Source organism: Ambystoma mexicanum, chromosome 3q (assembly GCF_040938575.1).
Source record: "Ambystoma mexicanum isolate Mex_15411 chromosome 3q, UKY_AmexF1_1, whole genome shotgun sequence".
In the NCBI taxonomy this organism is placed as follows: domain Eukaryota; kingdom Metazoa; phylum Chordata; class Amphibia; order Caudata; family Ambystomatidae; genus Ambystoma; species Ambystoma mexicanum.
Window position 1 is genome coordinate 875,830,072 of NC_090926.1, and position 17,191 is coordinate 875,847,262.

The 17,191-nt window shown below is 43.8% G+C and overlaps 1 protein-coding gene across 1 annotated transcript in view; it reads right to left on the reverse strand.

Annotated features, from left to right (window-relative positions):
• The window catches only part of ERN1 (endoplasmic reticulum to nucleus signaling 1), a 749,808-nt gene that overhangs the window by 452,412 nt on the left and 280,205 nt on the right, over positions 1-17,191 (reverse strand). Inside the window, exon 4 of the mRNA XM_069654991.1 lies at positions 975-1,047. Within this exon, the coding sequence (XP_069511092.1) occupies positions 975-1,047 (73 nt within the window). The remainder of the gene's footprint in view (positions 1-974; positions 1,048-17,191) is intronic.

Sequence of the window (17,191 nt, forward strand, 5' to 3'; positions counted from 1 at the left end):
CCTCATGGTCCGCTCCGACAAGTTCTTGCAGAACTGGCAGTCCTTCTCTACATGAGTCTTGTCCCCATGAAGACAGTAGAGGCATCGCGAATGTTCGTCCTCCTTAAACACATACAACCCGCATCCAGGGCAGCTGCGAAACAGCTTGGGTCCGGGTGACAAACTCGCGTCCTGAGCACTCTTGAAGTAGGCCGCAAATCTTCTGGAATCCTCCAAGAAGTTGATTAGACGAAATCTTCACCCTTGAGGGGCGTAGGAAAATCCTGCAACGGGTCCCCGTTAACAGAAGTAGGAACGGTGGAGCTTGAGGCTCGATTAACCGAAAAAATGTGAAAATTCACCTGAAAAAACGCAAAACAAGCAGCAAAAGCTCGAGAGCTAAGCACGAGGACTCCCAACACTTGAACGTGCGGTAAAAATCTGAGGATGGCTGCCAGAGGCGGGGCTTAGGGAGAGGGCAGTCATTGGGTGTTGTCAGTATGACACAGAGATCAGTGATTGGTTATTACTACGAAAGACAGATCAGAAACTAAACTGATACTGATTTTTCTTTACCAAGGATTCCCAGCCTGACGACGGGGAATATTCTTATATTCATGAGCATGTGAATCCATGCCAGACCCCATGCTGGAGAAAGGAATCCTGCTGAAACAGAAGCATTTCCGCTCCAGGTGCTAAAGAGGATAAAAAGGAAGCCTTGGTGCTGCACCAGAGGATGAGATTTTGTGTATGTATTGGCTTATACATAAAGGTCCATTAGCACCAGGAATGAAGCAACAAGCGTATAGCAGCTCAAATGCAGTAATATAGCATCTAGGAAATTTGAACCCTGTTACCAGAAAGACTGAAGCCAAGTCATGCCCTCTTCAGAGTGTCTTTCAGCAGTGGCATGCATTAAGAAGGGAAGAGTAAAAGTTCACCAGACAACTAAACAATTAAACAAAGACTCCCAAATACAATTCCAATGAACTTACTGTCAAGCCTTCATTCTTTTTGCCTCCCAGTGTATATAGACTGCCATCATTTGGATCCGGGAGAAACGCTGGTCTGAAGGTCAAAAATAGATGGAAAAGTATTATTCCAATAAAGTAAGCATTTTATTTTCAGAACCCATACATAGGATATCAGATGTATTCAGTCAGTTTCTTCTGAAATTCAATTTCTCTTTCTTTAAATGTTTTCACTGAATGACATAGAATGGTAACACCCTTGCATGGTATCATAAAACATCCACTTGAGCCATATACTAAATTGTCAGTTATTGGTGGAGCAGATTAAAGTGCGTCATTGGCGGTGTAACTACGATTCTTAAAAACACTGGTTTCAAGCTCCGCCTACTGTAAGCTGAACAACAAGATGGATGCAAATAGCATGATCTATAACCACCTGAATTACTAGATCAGAAAAATGGCGGTCTCTTCCAGAACATGGGATCTTATTCCAAACCCATTGAGCGGTTTCCAGTGCTAAGCATTTCAAAGACATAGGTGCTTCAAAGCCATTGCAAAAGCATCAGGCACTATACAAATATCAAATAACAATTTCACAAACTTCAAGTTCAGGCAGAAACTCCTCACCCCTCCCAGTGTAATTTTTGCAGAGCTCTAAATTTCTTTAAACTAATTGCAGACCCCATCAGCAAAGTAGATCAGCAAAGTAGCTAAAAAAGGCAAAACTATCATTTACCATTTTAGTGGATATTATGTGATGTTATCAAGCTTTCTTTCCAACATAGGCAACTTATTGAATGAGATGTATAACACACAAACATTTCAAGTTGCAAGCTATACAACGTCACTAGCAACCTCAATTCTATGAATAGAGACAACACACCATTTCTTACTTGCCAAGAGCCAATTATCAATAGCCAATGGCTAGTGGCAAATACAAATGTTAGGGGGAATTTTTATTTCTGTACCAATTTCCTTTAACCTTAGAGACCCCAGCTCTTTTGCTGGACTCAGGGTTCTTACATTTTTACTCCTGAGTGAACTGGACTCACTCACTCGTGTGTTTTCCTGATTATTGTTTTCTACGTTCCTTACTGTTTTATGGAGTCTGGTAAACTCCATAGGCATCTGCTTTTGCATTGACACACAGCACCTTTTGTGCAGTGCCACTGAGAAGTCCATTAATATTAAACTACATTTTCTTGGGTTGAGACTTCTAAGTGCTATAATTAAAACAAAATAGAGCATCTTAGACAGAGTTTCAAGATTGCAAGTCAAATTTTAATGTACACAAAATACACTTGAGCGGGCTTCAGGTTCAACCACGACCAGTATTTAATGGAAAGTGGATAAGAAGTACCTGAATGGTTCACTGTGTCGCTTTTCATACAAACTGAGCTTGCATTAACATAGTTAGTTATTCATTTATAGAAGATAACACAAATATGTTTAAACCACACACACAACAATTCACCCAAGCTTTCTCTAATCTCAAGTGAGTAAAACAAACTGTATTGGGCAGATGCTCTTGCTGGTAAAGTCTCTTTACTTTGCTTTTGGTTCAATCTTATACTTCGTCCACCAATACACATCGGTGACTTATGTTTGAGGTCATGAAACATAAACCCGCCGGGCCTTCGTTCAAACAATGGTAATTCTATTTGAGCAAACTTTCAAAGATACCTTTTATGCATTTGATAAGGACGGAAAGGCTGAACACTATGATTCAGTGTGCAATTAACCTCTGCTTAGTGCAGTATCCTTTACACAGCATTTAACGAAGAGAATTAAACCATATTGAAACAGGTTTTCTTCATCTGCTAAATGCGAGGACCTGCCTTTAATCTTATTTAACCTAAATTTATTAGGAAAGGCCAAGAGACTAAAACAAATTGTACATGGATCCAGTCTTTTCTTGTAATAACACGTTCTTGCAATGACTAAAGGAAAGGCCACAAATACATTTGTATTTTGATTCGTTTGGTGAAATTGACAAATGCACCCTTTGGAACATCACAAGAAAACAGGGTTTGGTCGCAAAAAGGGATTAGAGCTTAGGGCTATTATATTCTAACAGGGTGAACTACTGTTCCCAACAATTGTAAAATGACCCCTGTCTTACTTACCTTTACTTTATGGGTCCAGCACACACCACCCTATGTGGAGTGCTGGGGGGTTACATAGTAATTCCTTTAACCCTTTCCTCATCTAGAATTTTGTTACACTAACTCACTTGAATGGCTGGTGGTCGTGGTTTCTTTTGACTATCTATTGACATGTATCTGCAGGTTGATACCTCACATGCGGTGCTGCACCCAAGGGTGACCTTTTTCTCAAAATGACTGTTTTCTTCTTTCGCCATTTCTTGTTAGTTTCTTCTGGGATTTTACCCTGTTTACATCAGGTTTGAGTCCTTTGTCCTTTGGGAGGCTTCAGCCCTGAAGCACGCCCAGGCTCCAGTGTGTCTGGAAAGGCAGGAAGTGATGGAGGGTCCCGCAACCTCCCTGTTCTTTGTCTCTAGGTGTGCCCAAGTGAAACAAGTTCCAATGGGCCGGCTGGCAGTCCTGGAGGACAGCCACCCTGTTGTGTGATTGACAGCCTAGGGCTGTGAATGAATGGTAACTTGCACGAAAAGCAAGGTTTTGGGGATTAAGAGCAGAGTCGACCACCGGCAGACAATCTCCAAAGCAGAAGACGGGAGAAGACGTCAGCAGAACCCCCTTTGACTGAAAAGTGCCCGGTGAAGCCCTACAGCTGTGCTGACCCAATTTTTAAATCGACAGGGAAGACCTGTAAAGGACGACTTGCTCCCTTAAACTGGTGGGACCAACTAGCCGTGAGACAAACTATTTTGGCGCAACTCCCCAATAGCTGGGGTACCTCGACCACCTGCGAGGGCATTGTCTTCCGAAGTCCGAATCTGGCCAGATCTTCATGGGCATCCAGAGGACCCTACAGAAGCAAGAAATCTGCATACAGAGTTCCCTCACCAAAATCCAGGACCGAGGGATCAAGGAAATCCTAACCAGAGCTTTTCAATCTTCGTTGGCGCTGACAAAAAGGCGCCAAAACCACAAAGCCGCTGAATCAACGGAAATCCATTGCTACAGAGTCCCTCCCTAGAGTGCTGCCTCAGAAGCCCGCCGTACATCTTCCCTTTCGTCACCACGACCAAGGACCAGAAAAAAGGGTCTACTGTATTGCATCGTGAAGGCAACCAGCTGGAACAACTTCTTCATTTCAAAGGTACTGTGGGGTTTAGGGGTACTTACTCCATTAGCCATTTGGGTGCTTCCCATCTTCGGGAGTGCCATTTAACCCTACACTAAGTTGACCTCAACTTACCTGCATTGGCCCTACAGCTGGTGCTTTCCAAAGGTGACTCCTTTTGAGTTGCTGCAATTTTCCTTTTGAACCGCTGACTATTTAAGGACTTATTTCTGAGAAGAAGAACATCAGAACTTTGATTTTGTCCATTGACTTTGGCTGTCCTGGCTCACTAAAGGCCTCCTTCTGAACCCATTGGCTTTAGCAGTGCTTGTTCCATTACAGGTTTTACATTTTGAACACTACCTTTCCTTCCTTCCTTCCTTCCTTTAAAGCTCAATATTGCAAAGGTGATACAAAATAAATGCTATATTGGCCTACAATGAAGTTACCTCTGGGTTCTGGAACATGTCTAACATATTAATGAATTACTCACCTGCTTTATTGTTCACTTTTGAATGGACTCCTACCTTGGGATTAATGTTTCAGCTCATTACTACTTTTTAAAGAATGCTTTAAATATATTTGTTTATGAATAATTATATACCTTTTAAGTGTGTGCTTAATTGGATACTTGTATTTACGGATTTCATAGTACAGCTCATTACCCCCCCCCCCCCTTAAGATAATCCTAGCTGCTCAGTCACACTACCAACTTGTGTAGTACAGGCCCATATTAAAAAGAGAGAAGTCTTGTGTACTCCCACAGCAGTTGGACTGCACTCATTCTTACCCAACAGCTGTGCCCTGTATATACACACACAATGCCAGCTCCGAATTATCCAAGCATTCCTTTCTATGGATCATGCACGACATCCCAAGTTCTAAATGAATTACATGTATTGCAGTGGATTGACAAAAACGCAATAACATTTTCCTGGACTCAATTGTAGGTTCTTTTATCGCAGTGAGCAATTTAACTCCAATACAGATTTTACCATAAAGTAATGATTGGAGCATTTTAATTTCATGTGCTTTTTCATGGAAGTAATGCTTCTTGCGTCATTGAACAGCTTGAACCCAGCATGGTTAGCAGAGTCCCATAATAACATGAATTGTATGCAGTTTCCGAGTAAGTCTTGACGCCATCCTATCCACGGCTACCCGGCCCGAGCACCTCTACAACGGTGATTCAAGAGGAAGGATTGAGTGCCACCCGCCCAGCTAACCACTCAGACCTATGAGGGGGCTTCCATATGCCCGGTGAGCCATTTGCTGCTTACGAACCCGAACTGCTTTTTGCCTAAAACTTGAAGTGTCAGCGTCATCACACGCTGCTGGCCCATTACACCCTTAGTTTAACTGTACTACCTGCATGCAGGTGCTGCCATTATGTCTTGAATGCAAGTGCTGCCCTACAGCATCACAGTTCACATGATTCAACTCTATGGCAGATGCATTTTAGTTCAAGCGTTTCACTTTAATTCTAGACGCATTTTAATTCAAGTGTTTCATATAAAATCTAGATGCATTTTAGATCAAGTGTTTCATATCGTGTTTCATATCGAATCTAGATGCATTTTTAGCTCAAGTGTCATATCTCAATTCTAGACGTGGCCCACTGCACACGAAGCTCAAATGTTCTACCTTATGCTCACTACTATGCCAGCACTATGTCTATAATTTATCCATGCGCCCAAACCTAGTGTTCACTTCAGACAGATACTAAGCAGATAATGCACGAACAGTTCTAACCTGTACTGCATATCTGCACATCTAACCTACACTATCTAAACCACCCTATCTTAACCTAAAGCATTTGTACTGTACGCTTCCTACCCATCCAATCAAAACGGTAACTCTGTACAATGTTAAGCTCACTCAGTATCTATTGCATAATGGCCCTATCTTCACTTTTGGTCACTAGCAATCAGGACCGCCACACTGATGTCATCCCATGTGTATCAGGACTCATCCAACCGAACATGACAGATACAGTTCCAAACAACCCTGCCTACACCCATTCAAAGCACCTTGCTGTGCCAAGACCTGCAGCCTACGCTTCCCAGCCCAGCTCAACCAACGATAGAAATAACAAACTACGTGCCAGACTTAAATTACATGAATTACCTAGAAGACTTGTCCCTGCTATAAAACGTGATATGAAGTGCCAATATAATAGAGAATGTAATGCTCCCAATCTCGGCCACACCCTACCAACCGTAACAAACTCTCACACCACCAAAGCTAACCCCAAGTCTAGTGTGAGAAGTATACCAAACTTAGCACCAATTAAAGTGGAAACGGAGGCTCAGTCCTACAAAGGAGCGCTCCTAAATGTAATCACTGAAGCTAACTTGGACTTCATAGCGATAACCGAGACCTGGCTACATAATGCAGCAGGGCCGTCACTCATGCTAGCCATCCATGACGGTTACTATACTGAGGCAAGACCGAGAGGGCACCCGCGGAGGCGGCATTGCCATCATATCCAAAACGAATCCATCAATAAGGCTAGCCCCAACCCAAACCATACAATCCTGTGAAGTTTGCACAGCTAAATTCTCTATGAACAACACCCAATCACTAACTATTCATCTAATTTACAGACCACCACGCCTGCTTGGAACCTTTAAGGAGGATCTGCACAGTCTACTAACCAACAATGTCAAAACTACCTCACAACTGTTGGTGTTGGGAGATTTCAATTTAGGATTTAATGACCAACCAGACGCGCACGCTCGGACCATCGCCAATACTCTCAACTCACTCGGACTATCCCAGAAAGTTAACAAATCCACCCACCTGAAGGCCAGAATACTAGACTGGATTGCCGAATCCAATTGTACAGCCACCATTTTCTTGATCTCGCCACTACCTTGGACCGACCACTCACTGGTATCCTTCAACCTCTTAACCACCCGACCCTCGACCATAGCTCTACCTACGGCACCCCCATGTTTAACTAGAAATAAAAAGAACATGACAGTGGACAATATCATCCCTGCTATCCTCCCTATACTTAATGCACTGCCTGACAACCTAGACCCTAGCGTACTCGTTCACGAATGTAATAAAATTATGCTCGATACTATGGACAAAATAGCCCCAGTCAAACTACGAACTAGCAAACCAAAGGCCCACCTAAACAAATGGTTCACGCCGGAACTCAAGGCCTTACGCCTAACTAAGAGAAAAAGTGAATCCGTCTGGATACTATACCCAACTGATGAGAATAAGGCGACCCTAACCTCCATCGCTAACTAATATAAGAATGAAGTCTGCCGAGCTAAACGGAATTCATACAATGACCGCATTGCCAAATCTAACTCGAGTATGAAGGAACTCTTCGCCATATTGAAGGAACTCGAGTCACCTATTGCCACTCTGGACACTTGTACTAAAGATCAAACCTGGTGCACAGATATCCAGCGATATCCAGCACGCACTAGCAAATAAAATAAACACCCTCCAAAATAAAATACAACAAAAATAAAAAGACTCACTAAATCTCCCCAATCTGCCCAGGCCACCACCTAATGCTACCCTTAACAATATGACCAAGACCAATAAATTCTATGTCAAGACCGGAGGCTCCCATTATGCTTCTCTTTCTTTTATTCGACAATAAAGAAAAAGCTCAGCAGCAAGATATTTGTGCACCAAATGTGAATGTGCCATGAGTAATGTGCAGAAAACAGGTGCACCAAATATATATAAGCATAGCAATATAACAGTAACATCATAACATAAAAGGTAAGAGTCTCTGAAGGAACTACATTTCCCAGGTAGCTTAGCTCCAGTTCATTTAGAGGCCATCAACACGTGACCTAGTCCACCAATAGTAGTTCAGTATCCCCTGCATAAACAGTTCTAAACATGACACTTACTCTTTCTTTGCTGCTCACAGCAAGAGATAAGTACTTCATGTTTAGCACTGCTTATCTCATGATTTTATAATTTAAAAGATGACGTTGCAAAATTTCATAATATATGTTTACTGCATGGTTATAGACTTATACGAATTTTACTTTCAATATTTATTTTTTAAAAAAAATAATTTGTACTTTTATGTTGAGCTCCGACGCCAGGCCTCTGGCCTCGGAGACCGCTTAAAGTGAAGCTCTGCTTCACGCGGTCACAGCTGATCAGCTGTTATTTAATCCGCTCATCGAGCGGATCCCTCGGCGTACTCGCACCGGCTTCCACGCAGCTTCGTTGCGCTCCTGAAGCACTGGGAGTCCGGCGCGGCCTAGCCGGAGCACGCTGGACTGCCTGCAGGCCGCCAGGGGAGCTCCTGCTCTCCTGGTCCTTTCCTCTGCATTCCGGCGCTCGAGCGTGCATGCCCGTTATCGTATAACTGCTTCTTGCAGCTCGAGCGCCGGAATCCTTCCTACGAGTGTTTCTTCTCGCGGGTTTTTTCACTGCGGATAGATCAAAGAAATCTCCTATTCAGCATATTAAGAACAATTACAAAGCTGAACCGAAATAAGATTACTGGGCAGTGAGAGAAAGCATTCAGAAGCCCAGAAAAGAAAAAAAAAGAAAAGTGAGTAAGGTGCATTTATTTTATAATGGCAGAACAGTACTCGCCTCAATCAGATCAGGCTTGGTCTGAGGCGGAGGGAGATCACTGTTACATAGATGAAGTGGCAATGGCTAATAGTTTACAGAAGGTTCTGGGATCCTCAGTGGAGACCAGTGTTAAGAAAGCTGTAACGGATATGCTCATTCCCATACAAAATCGCCTAGACACTATGGAGGAGCATTTCAGAGGGACCTCCCCTCCTGGGAGGAAGAGAACACAGAAAAGGAAGCACCTTACCAAAGGGGGAGGATGTACACCGGCTCGCAAGAGTAAAAGCTCTACGACCCCCCCGAGCCAGCCATCTAATGCCACAGCTGCCGTATCGGACGCCTTCTCAAGGCTGAAACAAGCCTTCATGAACAGGAAGGTAACCCCTTCCCATCAACCCTCTTACCCCGAGGAGGAAATCAGGGGAAATAGACCCTCAAGCCCGGAGGGATATGGACAGGGCTCAGAAGAAGAAGATCATAATAAGAACGTCTACGACGCTGATCTTTTCCACTCCTCTTCAGATGAGGAATTTCATTTAGAGGATTCAAAACCCTCTGCGTCAGGGATTGCGGCAGACCCCATCCCTAAAGACACAACCGGGACCAAACCTTCTACTGAAGGTATGTTTACCCCGGAAGACTTAATACACCCCAGGTCCACCGACTGGGACCCATCTTCCAAGACATCGAGTTACATCCACCTTAGGCTGCGCAAGCCACTCGATAAAGAAGTTTGGGCCAGACTACGTGCTGAATGTCCACGACCAGACATTGCGGATAAAGTAGCTCTGACTCCAGAGCTTGATTCTAAAATGATTACCTTTCTAGGTAAAAACGTTAAAGACCCCAGGAAGGGTACTGATCGCGCCTGGAAGGCCTGCCAGGATAAAGTACTGGACATAGCAGGTCCACTAGCAAAAATCTCCGATCTTGCAAATACAGCCCTCACCTCCTCGGACCCCATCGACCCAGTGATACTGTCCGGTTGGGTCCAGAGGGCTATTTGCCTCTTGGGCAACGCCAGTTGCGCCATCTCAAAAGAGCGACGGAAAGGCATCCTATACAAAATAGATGTCAAATTAACCGAACTGGCAGACACAGAATCCGGCCCAATTGCACAAGGCCAGCTTTTCGGAGATCCTTTCATGAAGGAGATGACCCAATTCGTCGGGACATTCACGGCGTTGGACAAAGCACAGGCTTCAATAAAAAAAAAAGAAAAAAAAAAAAAAAAAGTATTTGCAACCAAGGTTTTCTCCAGGGCCAGACGAGAAAGGTCGCTCTTCCGGCTGTTACTTCTTCGACAAGAGACACCAACAATCCAGAGGCCAGCATACTTCCTGTCAAGAACGCCCCAACACTTTCTTCCCCTCGAGAGGTCGTGGAAAAGGGTGTCCCTGGAGGAGAGCGGCTAGATACCCAGCCCAACAACAACCTACAGGTCAGTGTACTGATAACTGAGCCAGCGCCACTAACACCTATAGGAGGGAGGTTAAGTATGTTTGCAAATGCTTGGGATACCTTATCGGGAGACGCCTGGGTAAGGGACACAGCTCGGGGTCTACGCCTAGAGTTTTTCACAGAGCCCATTCAGACATGGTGCCCCACTCCCACAGTAATGTCTCTATCAGATCAAACCGCCTTAGACAGCGAAATACTCAGTCTCCATCAGAAGCAAGCGATTCGCCCCTGCGCAAGTCAGGGAGGCTTCTTCAGTCCCATATTTCTGGTGCGCAGGAAGCAAAAAGTGCGCCCAGTCATAAACCTCAGAGCGCTCAACGAATTCATCCTTTACCACCATTTCAAAATCGAAGGTATACACGTGCTCAGAGATCTTCTGAGACCGAACGACTGGCTTATACGCCTAGACTTAAAAGACGCTTACCTCGCAGTGCCGATTCATCAAGCACACATCAGTTACCTCAGATTCTCCTGGAGAAATCGAGATTGGGAATTCACAAGTCTCCCCTTCGGACTCTCTTCGGGGCCTTGGGTCTTCACCAAACTCTTAAGACCTGTAATAGCTCAATTAAGAGAGCAAGGTGTCCGTCTCATAATTTATCTAGACGACATTTTCACGGCCCACTCACAGGAGTTAGTTCAGAAACAAACCAAATTGGCAATGCTACACAGCCTCGGTTTTCTTATAAACTGGGAGAAGTCAGTTCTACTTCCATCCAAAAATATGGAATTTCTGGGATTCATAGTGGATACACAGAATTCTCCACTTCGACTCCCATCAGCCAAGATTCACTCTATCAAAAAAGAGAGATACGCAGACTCTTACAGAAGAACATGTTCTCTCTTCGAGAACTAGCAAGAGTGATAGGGCTACTTTCATCTTCCATTCAGGCAATATTTCCTGGCCCTCTTCACTATCGAGAACTGCAAAGACTAAAAGGCCAACACTTAAGGCGAAGCCTTTCTTATTCTCAACTCCTGACACTGTCTCCTCAAGCGAGGACAGAGCTCAACTAGCGGCTCACTCACATGGAAGCCTGGAACGGCAGAGCCATCTTCGGCTCCGCTCCAGATATTATCATCGAGTCGGATGCCAGTCGCTCCGGTTGGGGAGCGAGATGCGGTTCCGTAGCCACGGGGGGGACTTGGTCCCCTCAAGAGCTGGACCTTCATATCAATTGTCTAGAGCTTCTTGCAGGTTCCTTTGCAGTGCGCTCTTTTGCCAAAGACAAAGCGAATTGCTGTATTTTACTAAAGATTGACAACATCTCAGCGGTAGACATACATCAACCTTCTGTGGAGCACCAAGAAGAGACCCCTAGCAGAATTAGCCAAGGACTTCTGGCATTTCTGTCTGGATCATCAGATTTCAGTTACATCGGAGTACCTTCCCGGCTTCTCAAATGTAGTAGCGGACTGGTACTCCCGCCACTCGACAGATTACAGCGATTGGAGAATCAACAGAGAGGTTTTCATCCGCCTTCAGGAGATCTGGGGTCCAATGTCCATAGAACTCTTTGCTTCCAGACTCAACTCCCAACTACCAACTTTCTACAGCTGGAGGCCGGACCCGGCAGCAGCTGCAACAGACGCATTCTTGCAGTCATGGTCCCAGGGAATACTGTATGCCTTTCCTCCTTTCACTATGATAGCAAGGACCCTGGCGAAGGACCGTCAGGAGCATGCAAATCTGATCCTTATAGCACCGGTCTGGACATCTCAGACCCGGTATCCAGCTCTTCTGGAACTTTCTTCGGATTCTCCAATCCTACTACCCCAGTTTCCAGATCTCCTATTAGATCCATCAAGTCAGCGTCATCCTCTCCTCCTCAGTGGATTTCTGACCTTAGCGGCCTGGAGGATTTCAGGTCAAGATGGAGAGTCCCAGGCATATCTCACAAAGCGATCAACCTTATCGAAGAGAGCTGGGCTCCTAGTACCCGGAAGAGAGATTCCAACTCTTGGAGCATCTGGAGCTCCTGGGGTCGTGAGAAAGGATGACATCCAATTTCAGCACCCGTAGAAGAGATTTTGAATTTTCTAGCATCCATAGCGGAAAAAGGGCTCATCTACAGGTCTGTGAACGCCTACCGTTCAGCAATTTCCGCAGGTCATGACCTTATCCAAGGAGTACCAGCAGGAGAACACCACCTCGTCTGCAGGTTGCTCAAGGGTATAAGGCTTACCATCCCACCTTCAGCTCACTATGACAAGCTTTGGGACGTTAATAAAGTACTGAACCTTTTTCTGTCATGGCCTCGTAACGAAGAACTATCACGTACGGCCCTATCTGGCAAACTCACTACTCTACTCTGCTTGGTATCCTGCAGGAGAGTCTCGGACATCAGAGCTCTAGATCTAGCAGGCAGAGCATTTTCTTCTGATGGCATTGTATTCCATATTCATAGAAGAACAAAGTGCAATTCCAGGGTGATTTCTTATCCCACCTTTAGAGATCAACCTAAGCTCTGCTTGGTTAAATGCTTAAAAGTCTACGAAGAAAAGACGGCTTCATTCAGAACCTCCCGTAATGGGCAGCTACTGATCGCTCTGCGTAAACCGCACAAAGCGGTATCAGCACCGACCTTAGCACGCTGGGTCCGGTGGACGCTAGCTCAAGCAGGGATAGACACCGAGCACTTCGGAGCCCACTTCGTTAGAGGAGCCATGGCCTCCAAAGCCTTTCAGGCAGGAGTTCGCCTAGAAGATATCATGAGGATGGCAGACTGGGCAAGTGAATCAGTATTCAAACAATTCTACCTAAAACCGGTAGATCAGCCGGCATCCATTGTGGTAAGTAAGCTTTAAACAAGCATAATGGGAGCCTCCGGTCTTGACATAGAATAAAGATTTTCCATAATAACTTACTAGAAAGTCTTAATTCTATTAAAGACTCGGAGGCGAGCATTATCCCACCCGGCGAGAAAATAATAGCATGTTACTTGATGTTGATTAAATATGTAATGAAAAGTTTAATGTTCTGAAATTTACATGTATTCTATCGGAATAACTCCACGATTTTCTCCCACCCTGATAAGGGATCTAGGTTTGTCATATACAAGACACTCATTTTTCCTTTTCTTTGACAGTGCCTACAGACAAGTCCGCCTGATCACGGCCCGACACAAGTTCTTATTCAAGTTGGCTACAGTTATCTTCTACTATGGACAGCCAAGTTTGCAGCCTAGAAAGAGGAAGTGTCATCATGTTTAGGACTGTTTATGCAGAGGATCTGAACTACTACTGGTGGACTAGGTCACGTGTTGATGGCCTCTAAATGAACTGGAGCTAAGCTCCCTGGGAAATATAGTTCCTTAAGAGACTCTTACCTTTTATGTTATGATGTTACTGTTATATTGCTATGCTTATTATATATATTTGGTGCACATGTTTTCTGCACATTACTCATGGCACATTCACATTTGGTGCACAAATATCTTGCTGCTGAGCTTTTTCTTTATTGTCGAATAAAAGAAAGAAGCATAATGCTCGCCTCCGAGTCTTTAATAGAATTAAGACTTTCTAGTAAGTTATTATGGAAAATCTTTATTCTCCTTCACTAAAACTACCACAATAGAGGTAGAGAAAATCATCCTCTCCCTTAAACCCTCTAATTGCAAGGGTGATACCTGCCCTGCACAGATAATAAAAGACACGGCCAGAGATTTATCGCCGTTCATCTCCAAACTTATTAATGCCTCCTTCTCCACAGGCATCATCCCAGCCAACCTAAAACAATCGTGGGTACTCACACCTCAAGAAGCAGACTCTTGACCCTCTCATCCCTACCAATTACCGCCCGATCACCACGGTACCATTTCTATTGAAGATATTGGACAAAGTGGCTTATACACAGATTCAAAAATACCTCGAACTACGCAAGCTACTAGGAGCTAGACAATCCGGCTTCCGTCCACTTCATGGAACAGAAACACCCCTCATTGATTTAAAGACCCAAATAGATGAACTGAGAGATCAAGGAAAGACAGCACTCCTCTTACTTGATCTCAGCTGCATTTGACCTTCTGGACCACAAGGTCCTCTGTAAACATCTGGACTCTGCTGCTCATTTCTCTACTCAAGCTATCAGATGGATAGAATCCTTTCTGAGTGAGAGAACTATGAGAGTTTTCTCCACCTCGGCAGCAGCTGACCCGACACCCATCACATGTGGTGTTCCCCAGGGCTCCTGTGTCTCTCCAACACTATACAACATCTTCACCAAACATCTGTTCGATGATTTGGACCATCTAGGTATCACCTACAGTAACTATGCAGATGATACACAAATTCTCCTCCCACTTTACGGGGATCACAGTAAGGACAGCGAGTTGGTGAATAGAGTGTATCTCATCATTCAGGCATTGATGGCATCTCACGGTCTCTGCCTGAATGATGATGAGACAGAGCTAATAATTTTGGCCACGCAGGCCAACATCAACAAACTAGGCCTTTACTACTCCGCGTTCAGCAAAGACGGAAACACCATCAAGGTCTCTAGGGAAGTAAAAACACTTGGTTTCTACCTTGATTCTACCATGTCTTTTACTAAACAAGTTAATTCCTTAGCGTCAACCACAGCCTACACCTGCAAATTAATAAGAGCAGGCAAGCCCTTCCTCTCCATCGACAGCTGCATGACCCTGGCGAGAGCCTTAATACTCTTCCGTCTCGACTATTGCAAAGCCCTCTACATTAGTGCCAACAAATCCATTACCCATAGATTACAAATTCTACAGAACAATGCCCTAAGAGCTGCACTCGGCATAAATAAAAGGGAGCATATCTCTTCTATTAGACGCCAACAGAAATGGCTCTCTATTGATAACAAAATCCATCTGAAAACGATCTCCCTGACTAACAAAGCCCTTAACAACGCTGCCCCTAGCTACTTGATGGACAAAATCAAGAGAAAAACATCTACCAGACCCATAAGAACCGCCAACTCTAATTGCCTGGTAGTACCAAAATTCAAACTAGCCAAAATCGGCAGCATCACCTTCCCTGTGACAGCCGCTAAAGAATGGAATGCTTTGCCACACAACCTGAGAGCAGACCAACCTTTCTTACAATTCAGAATGAACTTCATCAAACACATCAACTAAACAACCTGTAGACACCTATATATCCTTAGCCCAACTGGTTCGTATAGATTCATTTTTGAAAATCACCAACAAATGCATATAACTTTAACATCGTTTGTAAACCTACCGTACCTCTGTATATTATCTCTCTGTAATATAATATTATCTGCACATATTTTATTAAATAAAAAAACAAACACTAAGATATTGTGCAAGAATTAAAATCCTGCTCTTTTTCTCATTAATATTTGCAAGTTATAACATTGCCTTTATTCTACTAATGTTGTCATAGTATGCTACAGTCCTACTGGAATTTAATCGAGAACAAAACCATCATTAACATACATTATTTGTATTGGAGACTTCAGTGCAAAAATAATAACCACTTGCAGGGCTTTTGGAAGATAAGAGTGGTACAAAGCACATATGTCTTGGGCACAAATACACTGTTGCTTGAGAATTGTGTGCATCATGCGTGATGTTTTTCCAGCGGTCCCCTTCCAACACGTTGAAACCTTCCCCCATTTATTCATAGAGTAGAGTAGTCTTTGGAGCAAATCACATACTATTCCTCATTTCATATATTTCCATCATATGTGAAAGGCTGTTGAGAAATCGTTGAATGTGCAGAATAACAGTGAAGTTCAATTTGTGATCCGTTTCTCAGCTGTACAATAAAGAGGCAGGCAATTATCCATGGTCTGTTTCTTTCTGAATCTGGTTATTTGATGCACATAGGTTTAATGTGTCACACACAGGCTACAATGAACAAAGTAAGTGCCATGCTAAGATCTAACCATTTGAGTCTACTAAAATATTGTACCCATATGTTCGCCGGTTTAGGTTTCAGTTTGTTGCAGATTTTCCAAATTCACTACTCACTTCCATAAATATGACTCTTCGTGCCTAGGGTCTTTAGTACGCATTGGCTCTTCCCTGTAAGGTTTTCAATCCTACCAATGTTTCTGCTTATTTCCTCTTTCATGCATTCTATAGAGCATACCATACTATGATTATTCTGAGTAATGTTTTTTCTCTCCAGGCGATAGATGGTAGTTTTGGGTTCACTAACCCAGTTCGTACAATCCACTTTGATTTTCAGAATGATCAGCAAATATTTCTCATGGTTCTATGTGGTTTCATGGAAAAAACGTGTGCTGTCATTTTGGTCAACCTAATTTTGATAGTTTGTTTATTCATTTGTAATGCGCGCCAGACCCAAGGGCATCAGGGTGCAGACGAAACAGGAATATTTTCAGCTTGGTTACAGTGCTGTACATTGATCTACATGTATATACAGAGGAGGTAGTACAAGGCACAATTACAAGGCGATTGCAACTAACAGCAATTTACAAAATGTACACAGGGGGGATGGAGCAGGGGCTGGAGCTCCAGGTCACAGGTGGGGTAGGGCAGATAAATATGCAAGGTTCAATTAGCAGTCATTTTCCTTGATCCAGTCAATGTAGTTGTGCCTGAAGTGTGGGTAAGTTTGGTCTATCCTTAAGGCAGGTGGAAGGGAGTTCCAACATTGGGCAGCTTTCACCTGAAAGCTGTTCTTTCACCTGAAAGCTGTTGCCACCGGTTTTGGAGCTTTTAAATCTGGGCACTGTGAGGAGGTTAGAATTCACAGTTCTAGTAGGTCGGTTGGGGGAATATCTCTTGAATCTGTCTACAAGTTAACGAGGGGCTGCATCGTTTAGGCACTTGTGCATAGGTGAGGCTACTTTCAATAAGATTTTGCTATTGTGGTGAGCCAGTTGTTGGCTCTCCTAGCGTCAGAAATCTGTTCTTTTTTTGGAGATGCTCAGTGCTGCTCCGAGAGCGTTATTTTGCCAAATTTGGATTTAGTTTATATTTGTTAGCTCCTAAGTATAGGGCATTACAATAGTCCAGTTTTAACAGAATAAG